We start from the raw sequence: 16,997 nt of genomic DNA on the forward strand, positions 1-16,997 counted from the left end.
CTCTCCTCTCCCCCTCTCCTCTCCTCTCCTCTTCTCTTTTCTTTTTTCTACTTGAGATAGCCTGAGAGTCATTCTAATTGAACCAGCCTAGACCACAGTCACCAACTTCTGCCACGGTGGTAGCTTAAGTCACATGTTCTATCTCTAGAGCAGCAGTTCTCAACCTTCCTAGTGCTGTGACCCTTTAATACAGTTCCTCGTGTTGTGGAGCCCCCCCCCAGCCATAAAATTATTTTTGTTGCTATTTCATAACTAATTTTTGCTGCTGTTATGAGTTGTAATGTAAATATCTGTGTTTTCCAATGGTCTTTGATGACCCCTGTAAATGGGTCGGTCGACACCCCTGAAGGGATTGAGACCCACAGGTTGAGAATGACTGTCCTAGAGCCTTAAGTCGAGTTTAGTTCCTTAGAAGACTATGAATCCCCTATGTGAAAATCCAGAATTCTTATGAAATCATCCAGAATTATTGCAATATGGGGCACTGTTTTTTAAGATTTACTTATTATTTTATGTGTTTGTGTGTGCCTGCATGAGTCTGTGTACCCCACATACATCCAGACAGACACCACAAGAGTGTCAGGTCACCTAGATCTAGACTTACAGATAGTTGTGACCTACTGAGTGGATGCTGGGAACAGAAGCCAGACCTCTGCAAGGGAAGAGAGTGGTTGACAGCTGAGTCACCTGTCTAGCCCCAGGCGTTGCCTTTATAAACTAGGAAGACAGGAAGGAGCAAGCTGCACGTGAGAGCAGCCCACAGGTGGTGTGACTGGTACAGAATGTCCTTTGTTCTTGCCAGTGAGTTGTCAAGTGTGGAACCTAGGAGAGGGAACCTCTGGCCTGGGGTGAGCTAGGCACTTTAATGCAGTTTACTTGCCCATTCAGGAAACAAACCTGCTTCCTCCCATTATAAGGCTCACCCCTTACTCACTCCTAGCAGTATTTACTGTGCCTCAAAACTGTTCAGCTCGGAAATAAAAGGGGAAGAGATCCCCATGGATACAGAGAGGCCATTGAGTATTGACTCTGAGCAAGAGCCTTTTTCTGCTTTTTTGTCTTGTGGTCCCATGTCCCTGAAACAGAAACTGTTAACCCATTTCACAGATTGGAGAGATGAGGAAGCAATGGGAAGGGAAATAACTGACTATCCAGAGCCACTCAGTTAATGAATGGGAAAGAGAGGTTGAGACCCGTCTTGGCGATTGACTCTAAAATCTACATGCAGGTAGCCATGGTGGGATGCAGCAGAGCCCTTGACAATTACTTTGTATTGTGTGTCACATCAAGCACACAGGCTGATGACCCTTCTGCAAGGTGTCACCTACACTGAAGCTCGAGCATGTCCTGTGCTACGTGTGCTGTGCCCTCAGACACTAGTGAGCGTGTGAGTCTAGAGGCGGGAACGATTCGCAGGCTGGGGCCTCATGTGTACCTGCTCCAGGCGGCTAAGAGCAGACAGCAAGCCTGGGGGAGCTAGACAGGCAGCCATTGGGCATCCTGTAATGGCGACACTCACTGCTTCTCAGCCCCTCATCTCTAGTGGGGGTCATCATCTGCGGGACACATGTAGTCTCTCAGCCCTTGAAGCACTTCCTTCAGGGACTGCCACAAAGCCCTTTTGAGGCAGGTGTTATTTTTCCCCTGTGTCTATAGATAAGAAAGCCAAGGACCATGAAGGCTGGGTCACACAGCAGGCGACTTGCCCCTGTGAGGTGTGTACTCTCTGATCTCTCTGAAAAGGTGTTCAACAATCTTGAATGGCTAGCAAGAAGATGAGTCAGGATTTGAACTCAAGTGCTGCCTGATTCTAGACTGTGGGCTAAGAATGTTGCTTCAGTGCAAACTTGAGGAAAACCTTCTAGGAAGTAATTTGACCCTAAGGCGTCCTTCCTTGAACAGAAACCCTGCTTCCAGGAAAGGTCATGGCCCTCTGTTGGAATAAGTACACGTTCTTTCTTGAGCACATCTGTGCATATTGACATTACTGTCCCCACCCCCCAACTCCTCTCTTCTTCCCTCAACAAACCTCTTCACTCTTGAGTTCCTCTGAGCAGTGTATACCTGCAGCGAGTCCAGTGAGAATCTTCTAGACCTCCTCCACATCACCCACATGCTGATGCAGAGGGTGTGAACCTCTTCGCTCTTAAGAATGAACACAAGACAGAACCCTGTAATGGAAAGGCCCATGTGAACAGTCACAGGTATGACAGCCGCTGCAGGAAAAGGTGCTTGCAGGGAAGTGGATTGCCCCCACCAATGCTCTGTTTTTAGCTGTGTTTTTTCAGAGCAAGTAGGTGCCATGGTGATAGAAGCCATAGAAATAGATGGAGCACACCTCCCAGCACGGAGCTGCCTAGCCGTTTCCATGGAAATGCACCAGGGAGGCAGGGGACTTGCTCTTGCAGCTGCCAGCTGTATGCTGGAAGAAGGCCCCTGGAGGCTTCTTACTGTCTCTCTGGGGTTGTCCCAGGGCCCAAAAGTGCTCCCTCTCTCATTCCCTTCCTCTCTCCCTCCCAGGGTAAACTGGGACTGTCCCTGAGAGTTCCCAGGGAAGTCATCTAAGGAACTTTCCTTTTCTTCAGTATGGCCATCTTGCTTAAATTACAGTCACCTTAAAACAAATCCTACGAGGCTTCTGTTCCCACAGTTACGAGCATGTGTCTGGGCCCTGCCCGGATATAGCACTGACACTGGGTTCATGCAGTGGATAATAGTGAATTTATGGGGTGAGGGCTGGGTACTGAACATTTGGTACTCAGGGATACTCATAAAATGAAATTTCAGAAGATCTAAGCCAGTAAGCCAGGCGGGGTAGGCATGATCCTACCTGAGACTGGTACTTAGTCTGTGAAGCTGCGCTGGAACACAGGGATGCCCAGACTCAACTATTTTTGGACACAGATTTAGTGGACTCAGAGGTCTTTGAAACAATAGCTGGAGCCATGGTGTCGCTCTTACGTAACGTCTCTGCAAGGCTGGGCATGTGTGTACAGATGAACACGCTCAAAGCTCTCTTTCCTTTGGGTTTAATATCCATCTTGAAAATGTAACCCATGTCTAAGTATACCCTTTCGAACTAACTGCCTTATACTGGGCCAAGCAGAAAAGGATTAACGTTGAAGTGTGTTATTATCGCTGCTGTCCTATAATATCTGTTTCCGTAATAGGGCTCTATTCTGTGTGTATTATAAACATTTGTTTTCATACATTGGTGCTCTCAGGTGACACTCTTCTTTGAGGGCAGGGTAGATGCCATCCTAGACTAACATACGGTCTGAGACTAAGTACTAACCAAGTGAAATTAATTTTACTTTCACTTAAAGAAGCATGTACGTGCTCCTAACAAAGGAGTCTCTTTAAGAATTAATAACATAGGGACTGGAGAGAAGGCTCAGCAGTTAAGAGCACTGACTGCTCTTCCACAGGTCATGAGTTCAATTCCCAACAATTACATGGTGGCTCACAATCATCTGTAATGGGATCCAATGCCCTCTTCTGGTGTGTCTGAAGAGAGCGACGGTGTAGTCACATACATGAAATAAATTAATCTTTTTTAAAAAAAAACTGTAACATAGTCAATCCACAAACAATTGCATAGTTAGAAACTGTAAAAATTATAACACTGGAGGATGCTAACGAAATGTCTGTCTATCCTGGCATGTGTGGCATCTGCCGTGGAGAACAGGAAGAAGCTTAAAGGGTCGGAACATGTACTTCATTACTTAGTTCAGCATACCTCTGATGCAGGCAAGCATCAGCACACCTCTGTGCATGCAGACAGCGTCTCCAGGGCCTTGCTGCTAGAGCCCTGTCCTAGCAATTGAAGGATTTGAAGCCTCTGACCTTCTCAATCAAGGAATGATGCCCATGGTATCCTTGTAGATCATACCATTAAACTGGGCAGTGTGAAGCTAGCTAGACATCACTAAAGTAACCGCCTAGGTTAACCTGCCCCGGGTAGGTTTAGCCTAGGACTTACCCAGGGAGTCGTGTGACTTGGCATTGGCCATTGGCAGCATCTACACTCAGACACCATGTGGATTCCTGGGTCATATTTCATGGTTACAACAGGAATGTGGCCTGATGGAGCCATTGCAGAAACTCCATCTTAAATAAGCAAACACGCGTGCTCTAGTCTCACAGAGCAACCCCGCTCCAGAGCAGAAGGATGCCTTTCTTGCCCAGAGCAGTCATGCCTTGGAGTTTTGCCCCATGCTTGGGTTACTCTACTAGGCTAGACGACTCAAAGCAGATTCACTTTGAAGAACGAGGTTCTCCGACATTCTGTGATCTAAACATGGACGTCCGGAGTCATGCTGGCAGACAGAGTTACGGTCAGATTTTCAGAGTCATACAGTGAATGTTTGGCCATGGGAAACATCCACACAAAACCTCCCTTTCCTTTCCTGTAGGGTTGAGACAGGAACCCCAAGGTTAATCAAGACCCACAGGACTCTGAAGTAACTCCACACCTCTGACGCAAACTGAGCGTTTGAAGGAAATGTTAATATTAACTATCTCAATTAACATATTTAAATATTCATCTTAACATTTCAAACTTACTATTATATATATTACATGAAATATATATCACATGAAACTTTTCTGTTGCTTTTCATTTTTATGCATAGACCAGTGACATGAAGATGTTGCCACCGTCTTTTCCCAAAACAGTCCCATCTTCACAAACTGAAACTCTAAACACTGTCTGCCCACTCTGTGCACTGCCAGCCCCTGGCAACTCCCGTTTTAGCCTGTCTGTGAACCAGACTGTTGTAGGATCCTCTGGGTGGACTCACACAGCATCAGTCTTTCTGTGTCTGGTTTACTTCAGTTAACATAACGCCCTCAGGGTTTGTCTTTTATAATAGGAGTCATTAGAGACAAAAACTTTTCCACTGTTTATAGACTCCACATTTTCTTTACCCGTGGTTTAATTTTACCATAGTTTATTTCTTCCCATCTTGTTAAGACTCAGGAACAATCACAAAATGACAACTATTACAAGAGCAATAGCCACAGAGTCCGTGTGCTTTATCACAGCAGTCCACAATTTTCAATGAACTATTTAATATCAGTAATGATATAGAGATTCCTCTGCTAGTGAATTAGAGACTGCTCCTACATTATTTCTATTTTACTACTCCTAATTGACTGACTGACTGACTGACTGATTGATTGGTGTACATGGGTCACAGTGTATGTGCAGAGTCTGAGTTGATGCCCTTCTTCACCACGGGAATCCTGGGGATATTGAACAGACTTCAGGCTTGGAGACAAGCGCCCTCACCTGCTGAGCTATGTCTCCAGCCCATGTTCTTATTGTTATTTTAAATTTCTATTTATTGTATGTGTATGGGTGTTTGATGTCTGTACACCACATGTGTCCCTGGAGCCTGTGGAAGCCAGAAAAGAGTAACAGATCCTTTAGGAACTGGAGTAACAGACAGCAGTGAACTTCCATTATGCTAGAAATAAAACTCGGGTCCTCTAGAGGAGTAGCCAGTGCTCTTGACTACAGAGCAGGATCTTCAGTCCCACCCATCATTTTTTTTTAAAGATCTAAAACCCCCCAATATGAGAGTCCTTTGCTCTGTGTCCTTTCTGTGTGCCTCGTCATTCTTTGAACACACATCTGCTTTCTGGACAAGATGTTCCAGGATCATCTTCTGGGTGCCTTGCCCCAGCAATCATGAAACAGGTTGTATTTGTTAAATTTTAATTTCAAAATTTTTATTATGATTTCCTTAGTTTTCTTTTCTGTTATGTGATAAATACCCTGGCAAAAGCCACCGAAGGGAGAATGGGTTTATTGCAGTTCACAATTCAAAGGGACAGTCCATGATAGTGGAGGGTCAAGGCATCAAGAACTTAAGGCAGCTGGTCACATCATGTCTGCAGTCCCAAAAGAGCACAGTGAATACACATATCCAGCTGCTTTCTCTATCTTATATAGCCCAATATCCATATCCAAAATGAGTCTTTCCATATCAGTTAACACAGTGGAGATACAGGCACCCTCAGAGCTAGCCTTAACCTAGATAGCCCCAACAGGTATGCACAGAGTTGATTCTGGATTCAAGTTGACAACACTAACCATTATAGATAAAGCATACATTGAGTACGTTTTCCCAATTCGCCATTTTTATATGGATAGAACTGTTTCATTAAGTACATACTTAGTTTTGTGTCTGCGTTCCACATTGTGTGCCTGGTGTCTGTGGAAGCCAGAGAAGGGTGTCAGATCCTCTGGGAACTAGAGTTAGAAACTGTTGTGAGACACCATTTGAGTGCTGGACATTGAACTTGGGCCTTCTGGAAGAGGTCATTCTTTCTCAGGATGCATTTTCCCCAAGGAATCTTCTCTTCTCTTCTCTTCTCTTCTCTTCTCTTCTCTTCTCTTCTCTTCTCTTCTCTTCTCTTCTCTTCTCTTCTCCTCTTCTCTTCTTTCCTTTTCTTTTCTTTCGTTTGTTTGTTTGTTTGTTTGTTTGTTTGTTTTTCGAGACAGGGTTTCTCTGTGTAGCCTGGGCTATCCTGGAACTCACTCTGTAGACCAGGCTGGCCTCGAACTCTCCCCCAAGGAATCTCAATTCATTTTAACAGTAAAAGGTGTTCTAAGTCCAAAATCCATGTGCTGTAATATATGCTCATTCCTCTGCTTCCAGGCAGAGCTGGGAGATACATTCTCTGCCTGTCTGTCTGTCTGTCTGTCTGTCTGTCTATCTATCCATCCATCCATCCATCCGTCGATCTCCACCTACATTCTTTAAAATCTAGTTATGCCAAGCACTAATCTAACCCCAGGACTTGAGAGGCAGAGCCAGGTTGATCTCAGTGAGTTCAAGGCCAGCCTGGTCTACATAGGGAGTTCTAAACTAGTCAGAGCTACAGAAATGAGACCCTGACGTAAAACAAACAGCTAATTCTAGGCAATGGGAACCGCTATTTCCAGGGATACATCCTGATGGGATTCAGAAACTCCAGAGTTTGTTACAGGCTTTTCCTTCCCATGCTTTACCTCCCTGAAGCACCGAGAGAAGGTTCTCAGGATTATATCATGTTAACCTTCTAGATAGAACCAAATTCTCCTCTTGCCACCTCCTCCTTCTCCACATAGCAGCCTCCTCAGTCTGGTTTGGACTTTCCCCTGTAAGCCAGGTCTGATCCACACCCTACCACCACCACCACAGGGACACACTCCCCTGGTGAAGCTGTGACCCCGAAGCCCAGGCCATACTCCCTAGATTTGGCTCTTCATCCCCTTGGGCTCTGACACCCTCCTTTGAGTCATCTTGACTTCCTGTTCCCAAAACCCAACCTTTGGCTCCTACCCCTCTCTGTTCCACCTAAAGGCTTCACCTAAAGGGAAAGGGAAGGAACCAGCGTTTGTCTTGATGATGAGAAATATTCGTTTGTTGAAGATTCTCTTCATATTGGGAACACTCGCATCTGACCTAGTGACTAAACAAAAGCTAATTATGACTGCCAGCATTTCCCTGATCTTTTGTCTCTGTTATCGTCGTGACATTTCTAATGAAATGTTTGTACAGTTAGGATACCTTCTTCCTTCCAGCAACATTTATTTTGCAAATTTGCAGTTGTATTTAGGCTACCACCAGCAACTCTCTTGGCAAACACTGAGCAACTCCTACCACAGAAATTAATAAGTAGAGACAAGGTCTGAACACCTACTCGTTCTGTTCCTCCATTGTCACGTGGAGGGACTCTGGGGAACTGATCCAGGGGCAGCTATGGAAACCAGAAGCAGAGTTTTGTAACACTGAAAACGCTTAGTTCTTGTAAACAAGTCTTCCAGCCTAGACTACAAGCATCCAGGAAACGGACTGTATCTCCTAGTTTTTGTGTTCCCCCTGGGGTCCCAGATACAGTCCTACATCAATATAAGGGTCCTCTATGTTTGTTGCTGACAGAGCATGCTAGTGTGGGAAAAGGGCATGTCATATCCCACTGAAGGCTTGCTACACTTATAGTCCTTGACCCCTGTGAACCACTGCTTTCCCTGTGAAGCAGGAGCTGCCTTGGGCTTCTCAGCCTCTTGTTCTCTCTCTTGCCTCTCTGGCTGCCTCATTTCTGGGGTCCTATTGAGTGATGTTTTCTGTACCCACAGCCCTTGACAGGAGACACAGAGTGAGTTCTTCCTGAATGTCTGGTATGGTTTCGGGTTCCCCTGTTCTAGCCACTCCCTACCCGTGTCACTTACAGATGCACAGAACGCTGGATCCCTCCAGGAGCATCCCTACCACGGTCTGTTCTGTCAAGGACACCCTATTCATCCTTTTGAGATCAGCTCCGTTTCTAGCCCTCGTCCATGTAGCCTAGGAAAGCTAAGCACATTGTAGTGCAGCTAACTGTTTACTTTTTTCCTCTCCACAGGAGACAGGCTGATGGTAATTATGTGTTTAATGTCTGTCTCTTGAGCTGGTAAATCCCTATGGGCGTGGGCTGTGGCTGTCTTATTACCACAGTGTCTCCAGCACATAGCACATGGAGTAACAAATGAAGGCAACACTTTTGCAAGGCTAAATGGAAGCCAGGCCAGGAAGTGACCCATGAACTTCACATATGCTAACTCATTAGGGCTGCGTGCAACTACTGAGGTTCATAGTATTAGTAGTCCCAAGGCACTGATAAGAAAATAGACAGAGAGGTCAATGATTCCCCATAAGTATATAGCTAGATTGAGATACCAACTTGCTCTTGGTTTGCACTTTTGCCATGATATTTCATTCATTCATGGATGGATGGATGGATGAGTGGGAGAGTAGGTGGGTGGGAGGGAGATGGATGAAGGGGTGTGTAGGTGGGTGGATGGGTGGATGGATGGATGGATGAATGAATGAGTGGGTAGGTGGGTAGATGGATGAATAGATGATGGATAGATGGGTCTTTGGATAGATGGGTGGATAAATGGGCAGATGGATAGATGTATTAATGGATGGAAGGGTAGATGTGTGGGTGGATGGGTAAATGTACTATGCTTGAACATTGGTACAATTTGTCTAAGTATAGATTGTAGATAGTTTATGAGAAAGAGTTTTGGATTAGGTCACAAATATTTCCCATCCATCTCCACTTCAGAGCAAACTCTAGGTCACTGTGGTAGTTTACATAAGAATGACTGACCTAGGCTCATAGATTTGAATATTTTGTTACCAGGGAGTTGCACTATTTGAAAGGATTAGGAGGTATGGCTTTGTTGGAGGAAGTGTGTCACTGGGTGTGGGCTCTGAAGTTTCAAAAGCCCACTCCAAGCCCAAAGTCTCTGTCCTTTTGCTGTCAGCGAATCTAGATGTAGAACTCTCAGCTCCTTCTCCAGCCCCATGTCTACCTGCATGCTGCATGCTCCATTCCATGATGAAAATGGACCAAACCTTTGAAATCATAAGCAAGCTCCAATGAATTGTTTTATAAGAGTTGCCGTGGTCATGGTGTCTCTTCACAGCAGGAGAACACTAAGAAGGTCACCTCTTTGTTTCCTTCTTCAGTGTTCCCAGCACCCCTCAGCCAGCACAGAGATGGAGAGGAGGCAGGGGCATGCTCCCTGAGAGAACAGTGGAAGCTCTGGATTTCTGGCAGAGTGTTCACATTCGGATGAGGAGGGAGGCCCTCCTGAGTGACTCTGGCTCCCTGGAGTTGGATGGGGAGGGAGGCTTAAGAACAGATGAGGCCCAGGATGGAACTAGGGATGCATGGGGACACAAGTCAACCTCTCCACATGCAGGACTCCCGTGTTCAGCTCCTTCCCTCATCACCTTCATGTCTACCCTTCCAGAGTTGGTCTGTGTGGATTTGGATATGGGTGGTGTACTTGTACATAGACAGTCCCTAGCCGTGTTTCCTTCATAATCTGGAGAAATTGTTTTAGATGAGACACAAAGAGATACGTCATGTTAGGTCTGGTGAGATGACTCGGTAGCTAAGGATGTTTGCTGCCACACCCAACACTCTGAATCCAATCCGTATGCATGTGCGAGAGAGCACAAACAAACAAACAGACAAAATGTAAAAAGGAAAAAAAATTAAAGACTTTGCTCATTTAAAAACTAGTTAAGTGATCTGATGTTTCCTGGTCTGGATGTGGTTTGAATGTGTGCCCTACAGTGGTTATGTCTTGTTTGTTTGTTTGTTTCTTTGTTTGTTTCTTTGTTTTGAATTTGTATTTTTTATGAGTTTGGAGACAGGGTTCCTCTGTGTAACTCTGGATGTTCTGTAACTGATACTGTAGACCAGGCTGGCCTCAAACTCATCATGTAGTCCAGTCTGGCCTTAAATTGGCAGTCCTTCTTCCTCAGCCTCCTAAACACTGAGACTAAAGACATGTACCATCAAGCCTGACTACTAAACATATATGTATATATTTATATTTTTCTATCCATATTTTCTTAAATAAACTACTCAGTTTCAGGTATTTGCTGTAACAGAAGAAACAAGACAAATACCACACATATAATATTCAATATAACCAAACTTGGATGTGTTTAATTAGCTTCTACTTAGTTGTTTCTAAATTACTTATATGACAAACAGCACTGTTGTGCACTCTGGGATTTTATTCACTACTTGAAAATATCTTAGGATGCATTCCTGGAATTGAATAAAGCAAAGGGGTGGCTCCGTGAAGGTGGAATTTCAGTCATCTACCATAAGAGTGGACCAGATATTTTTACTCTGGCGTTGGGGTGTGTCAGACCCTGCTGAGTGGATGATTGTCTTTGGGGCCCAGTGTAGAGAGAATATCTTGTGTATTGTATGGATGTATCACCTGTCAGTTTAACAGCCTGTGGCCTAGGGCTTAGGCAGGAAATAAAGGTGGGAGTCTGGGATAGAGCAGGCATGGGAAGATGCAACGAGACAGTCGTATGGTAAGAACAGAACATACTGACAGGTAACCAGCCACGTGGCAAAACATAGTTTAAAATAAATGGGTTGTTTTAGTTATGGTCTACTCATGAATTACGGACTTTATGTAACTTCTTGCACTTCCCTTGGCCTCTTTTTCTTGTCCACAAAGAGCTTAACTTTCCTTAGGGGCCATTATAAATAGATGATGGCTGACTCATCGTGGGTGCCCAGAGATGGTGGCAGCTGCTGTCATTTGTTATGAGCAGACAGTGTCTGGCTGCTTAACCTCTGTTCAGGGAATAACCCCTAAAATTGGAAGTTAGACACCAGATGGGATGCTGCTGTTTTTCCTTCCTGCTGAACAGCATGTGGCAAACCTGCCATGCGCATTCCACAGGACAGGTTTCTACCTACCCATAGTTATTCCTCAGCTGGGAAATCATTCGAGACTCCACCTTTATTTATTTATTTTGGTGGGTTGGCTGTTGTTGGCTTTTTGTTTTTCAAGACAGGACTTCTCCATTATAGCCTTGGCTGTCCTGGCACTTGCTCAGTAGACCAGGCTGGCCTCAAACTCAGAGATCTGCCTGCCTTGGCCTCCAGGGTGCTGGGATTAAAGGCATGTGCACCTGGCTTATCCACTTATATTTCTTTTTTTCTTTTTCTTTTTTTATTGGATATTTTATTTACATTTCAGATGTCATTCCCTTTCCCCATTTCCCCTCCCTAGAACCCCCATCCCATCCACCCCCCTCCTTTTTGCTTTCTTCCTTGACTATTTGCATCTATTGTATTGCTAGTCCCTCAACCTAGAACTGACCTGAATACTTGCGTGTAATCCCCTTATATTTCTATTAACAATAGATAAATAAAGGGAAGGAAGGCAGCATCCCTCAGGTGATGGACTAAAGCTATAACTGATGTCTAGCCTAGCTTTCACTTGCTGTCAGCTGCATGCATGGATGTCTCCTTCAATGGGGTTTGGTACACAGTCCTTCATCCTCCAGTTACCCATGGAGCTGAGACCAGTTGCCTCTGACTGCCATTTCTCATGTAGCTGCAGAATAATTCTCTTTGGCCTTTACCAAGCGACAGACAGAGGTGTTAAGTCCCCTGCAGTGACTCTGGGAACCCCAGACATCTAGGATCTCAGCAGCTGACTAGCTGCTTGGCCTGGAGTCAGGCCTGCCAGGCCGGCCTGCAAGCACTACTTCAACCTACCAGAGCAGCTGCCTTAGGCCTCACAGTTGCCTTCCACTGGGGCTGGAATCCAACCTCACCTGACCTCTCCTGCTCTCCAACCCTGCTAGGACTAACTGTTCCCTCCTCGGTGTCCTCTTTGTTTGCAGCTATTAAACCAAAGCTCTCAGGTCACTTTTAAATGCATCTCTCTCCTTCTTAGAACAATCTTGTTCTTTTGTTTGTTTGGGATTGGATTCTATACAAGCTCAAATCTTTCTTAAATTAGACCTGAAGCGTACATGGTTTTTTGTTTTTTGTTTTTTTTACCTAAGAGACTGGCTAGAGTTAAAAACACAAATTGGTGGTTTTGAATCTCATTGAATGCGTCTCTTTTGATAGAAAGGGTTGTGGAAAATTAGGCTTATCTGAATCCCTCACTGGAGCACTGCTCTCAAGACAGACTTTCTTCCACTCTGCAATCAGCCAGTCATTCAACCAACACTTGCTTTTATTTTCTTATGCCAGGCACATGGCCTATTTGGATAAAAAGGATGTGGGTCAGAGGTCAGTGCCATTAGCTAACCCATCTATCTGAGCACTCTGTACCACAAGAAAAATTAACTTACAAGATTTTACTCTGGGCATAATTTTCTCTAGTTTTGAGACCATTTCTATATTTTGAAATAATTTTTAAACTTCATATGAGGTGTATGTGTCCACAGGTATTCACACATGTGGGATGGGGTGTGTGGGCCACATGGGTACGTGCGTGCATTGAGGCCAGAGGTTAAGGTTGGAGATCTTACTTCTATTTATAATCTTAAAACACATTCTATGCTTAACATGTATAATATTTATTTATTTGCCAAAACCCAAATAAACCACTGTGGGTAGAGGGGGCATGAGCAAAAAATGCCAAGTTCCTACCTTCTAAGAACTCATCTAAACATTAAGAGTCGCAAGAGACAGCTTGTGGAGCTGACATTTCATTTGTGATTATAGGTTTCACTCCCTCCTTTACTTGGTCCATAGAGAGAATTCAGGCTATTTTACTTGGATTGTCATCGGTGTTCTGGAGCCCGTGGGGGAAGTCTAAGCTGTGGCTGTGTCTGTGTCTGCCAGGTACCTGGGAGAGAACGGAGTTCAAAGTCACCAAGTGTTGGGATAATCCAGGGCATAGAATCCAACGCGAACTCTGTGCCTATAGGGAAACTGCATCTAACCTCTCTCCCTTACTCCACTGCTCAGGTTCCCGGCCGCTCACTCTGGGACGGGATGATATCCTCACTTCTCTTGAGGTCCTGTCTTCCCTCTGCCATAAGGAATATACTCAAGGCAGCACCCATCAGAAACTCATCCAGCATGATGGAAGGTAAGTGGGAATAGACATTTGTCTGGGTATTTGTTTGGCTGGTTCTATACAGACAGGGTCTCATGTAGCTAGCCCAGGATGAATTCAAACTCATTACATAGCTGAGGATGACCTTGAACTCCTGACCCTCTGACTTCACCTACGTACACACACGAGCGAGCACGCGCGCGCGCGCGCGCGCGCGCACACACACACACACACACGCATATCAGATATGCCACTGACCTAAGTACCACCGATAGTTCACAGTTCAAACATTTAAAGAATTGGATGTAGCTCGATGGTAGAGAACTTGCCTATTATGCTCAAGGCCCTGGTTCTATTCCTCGCACCACAGAACAATTAAATAAATAAATAAATAAATAAATAAATAAATAAATAAATAAGGAAGAAAGAAAATAGCGTATAGATTTTTCTAGTTATGCTACAAACACCAAAGGACAAACCAGCAGTGTGCCTAATGTCCTTAAAGCAAGAGAGTTCTTATTTAGCATTTGCTGTGTCAGGCCTCTGTTATTATTTTTGGGTGAGTGGATAATTTGTACACCCTAAGTAACGGCTTGAGACCATAATTTTCATAAGTCTATAACTGAGGCTCAGGTCTGTGGAGGAGTTCCTCTGCCTGCAGCATGAGGCTGGACCACTCAAGGGCTTCTCTTTCATATTCGATGTCCTCTGGGGTGACTGGACCAGAAAGCCTAAAGATGTTTTCTATGGAGCCTCTCTCTGCTGGCTACTTTTTACCGTCAATGCCAAGTATCACCTGGGAAGAAGGAACCTTAACTGATAATTTTCTCCAACAGATTTGTCTGTGGCCATGTCTGTGGGGCCACTGCTAATTATTTTAATAGGTCCCAGCCCACTGTGGGCAGCTCCATCCCTAGGTAGGTGGGTCGGGGCTGCATATGACAGCTAATTGAGCATGAACCAGTAAGTCAATCAGTGGCATTCCTCCACAGTTTCTGCCTCTGTTTTTACTTGGGTCCTTTCTCTGACTTCCCCTAAATGACGAATTGTAACCCAGAAGTGTAAGCCATATTAAATCCTTTTCTTCTCAAGTTGCTTTTGATCATAGTGTTTCTCACAGCAGTAGAAAGACAAACTAGAACACTCTCCAACACGGTGAAAACTTCTTTCTGAAGTAGTTCAGGAGTCCAAGAGAAAGCAGTCCATGAAGTATATATGCAAGCCACGGCTTTAGACTGTTCACACTACAGATGTCCTAATGCTGTCTCAGCCAAAACAAGTCACATGACTAAGGCCTGAGCCGATGAAAGCTAAGCCCTGAGTCAATCAAAATGATCTATTACTATGTGAATGGCAAGAAGCAGAGTTTGTATAGATTTCCTAGATCTATCAAAGCCATTGTACACAGCACACGTGAGTTTCACCCCAGACAGTGACTGGCTCCTGGACCTTCAGGAGACTGTGGGTCTGAGCAACCAAGGCCTTAGGCCTCCAGAGTAGAGTGAGGGTGTGATTTCCTGCTTTGCTCTTCACTGGAGGTACACTGTGAGGAACCCGTGTGTCTTTCCCAGGCTTGTTTTCAAAATGGAAATGGGGATGGGCTCCTCCCCAGGACCTTCTAGAGGGCCGCTTGGGGTGTTAAAGGCCTTCCAAGCCAAGTGCTACTGTGGAATGATCGATCGATCCATCAGGAGAATGTACGTTACGTGTCCCCAAAGCTAGAAACTCCAGGCTAGAGCTGAGTTTTACAAGCTTTAAATCCAATTGAGAGCACTAAAGTGTTTTTTTCCTGTTTCTTCTTGTTTAAAAAAAAATGGATTTTTGGTTAAAAGACTCAGAATAAATCACTCAGTTTCCCTCCACAAAGAGAAAGTGCCGGGACCTTAAATGGAACCCGAGAGCCCCTGGGGATGCATGAATCACGCTGGGCTATGAGGCACCCTCACCTAGAGGTATGGTCTCCCCCACCATGCTCTAAAGAGGGACCTTAAGACAGCCATTCCATATTGTGTTGCTAATGGGAACAACTCAGGACTTTTCTATTCGTCTCCCTCAGTGGAGATGAACAAAACCTAAACTCAGCTCCCGAAGTGCATTTAATTAAAAAGGAAACAAAGAAGCTTTGTATCCCTAATGCCTCTCTGATTTATTGCATTAAAAATCCAATCTGTCCTCACAATAGGCTTTGGAGGGAAGAGACAGAGGAGAGAGGAGGGAAGGCCTTTAAGCTGGCTTCCTCCTGCCACCTCACTGCAGGTGCAGGTCAGTGTGGACCCTCAGCTGTGCATGCTGGAGAAGTGCATCCTCCTCTTGCCCCAGCACCCTCCTTTGGAAAGCCTGTGGGTGACCTTGGCAGACACTGCATTTCCACAGGATGGGTCCCAGCACTGCCTCACCACTGGCTGGTCCTGGGGTTCACCCAGAAGATGGTCATGTCTACCGCACCTCTCTCTTCTCTGGAGAACTCTTGGATCTATCATACAAAGGCCCAATGGATACAGTGCCATGACAGAGAGGTCCTGAGTCACTTAGCACAGAGCGACCTGGAGCACCATAAGCACATGGTAAATGTCTGCTAATGGTGTCCTTGTAGAGCAGAAGGGCCCACGGGTTGATGGAGTACATCTGGCAGTTGGGAAGTTACTCCTCCAGTGGAACACAGCTCTCTGTCTGTGGTGTGGTCTTCTGTCTTAATTGTTGTAGCAGAACATGTGATACTGATATGTTATCTGCTGAGACAACATACCTGACAGAGGCAAGTTATGAGAGGAGGGGTTTGTTCTGGCTCACAGTTCCAGGCGATACAGTCCACTGTGGGAAGCTACAGCTGTAGGACCGGGAGGCGTATGATCGCATGGCGTCAGCCGTCGGGAAGCAGAGAGAGATGGACACCGCTGCTCACTTTCTCCTTTTTATTTAGTTCTGAACCCCAGCCCATGGAATGCTGCCATTTAGGGTGAGTCGTCCCACCTCCATCAACCTAGACTACACACAAATGCCTGCATGCCCAGATATTTGTTTCTAAGGTGATTCTAAGTCCCATCCAGTTGGTAATCAAGGTTAATCACCATAGTAGGTAATTTATGAAAAAAAAAAAAGAAAGAAAGAGTTTCTGTGAGTTTATGGTTTAGGAAACTAGAGAACTCAAGAGCCTGGTGCTGGAATCTAGAAGGGGCCCACGCACAACTTTAATTCATGGCGGAAAGCGGAAGGCAGGCCAAAGGGCACTCAGGAAGGATGAGGTTGCTTTAAAACAACTGCCTTTGTGGTGATCAAACAAGGCTAATGAGACTAAAAAGTCACGTGAGAAGGTATTAGCCCACTAGTGAGGGTCATAGCCTCATGGTGGCCCATAAACATCCCGTTAGGCTCTGCCTCCCAAAGGCACATAGAGGAACCAAAGTTTCACCTCATGACTTCTGGGGGCCTGTCTAAACAGTGTTAGTTTTATAACACTGGAAAATGTGTAGAGAAGAGTGTTATCGCTTGCAGCCTTGTCTCCTGGGAACAACTCTGATTATCATGCAGATATAACCCTTTGAGCTATTTCATCAGAGAGAGAAAGAGAGAGAGAGAGAGAGAGAGAGAGAGAGAGAGAGAGAGAGAGAGA

General features: G+C 45.2%; 1 protein-coding gene across 3 annotated transcripts in view; it reads left to right on the top strand.

Moving 5' to 3' along the window:
• Positions 1-16,997, top strand: part of Dglucy (D-glutamate cyclase) — an 81,039-nt gene that overhangs the window by 23,936 nt on the left and 40,106 nt on the right. For all 3 annotated transcript variants that reach the window (XM_028777295.1, XM_028777296.1, XM_028777297.1), the window contains exon 2: positions 13,297-13,420. In XM_028777295.1, coding sequence (XP_028633128.1) covers positions 13,324-13,420 — 97 coding nt within the window. In that variant the 5' untranslated portion in view covers positions 13,297-13,323. The remainder of the gene's footprint in view (positions 1-13,296; positions 13,421-16,997) is intronic.

The sequence above is a fragment of the Grammomys surdaster genome, unplaced genomic scaffold (genome assembly GCF_004785775.1).
Source record: "Grammomys surdaster isolate TR1022 unplaced genomic scaffold, NIH_TR_1.0 279, whole genome shotgun sequence".
NCBI lineage: Eukaryota > Metazoa > Chordata > Mammalia > Rodentia > Muridae > Grammomys > Grammomys surdaster.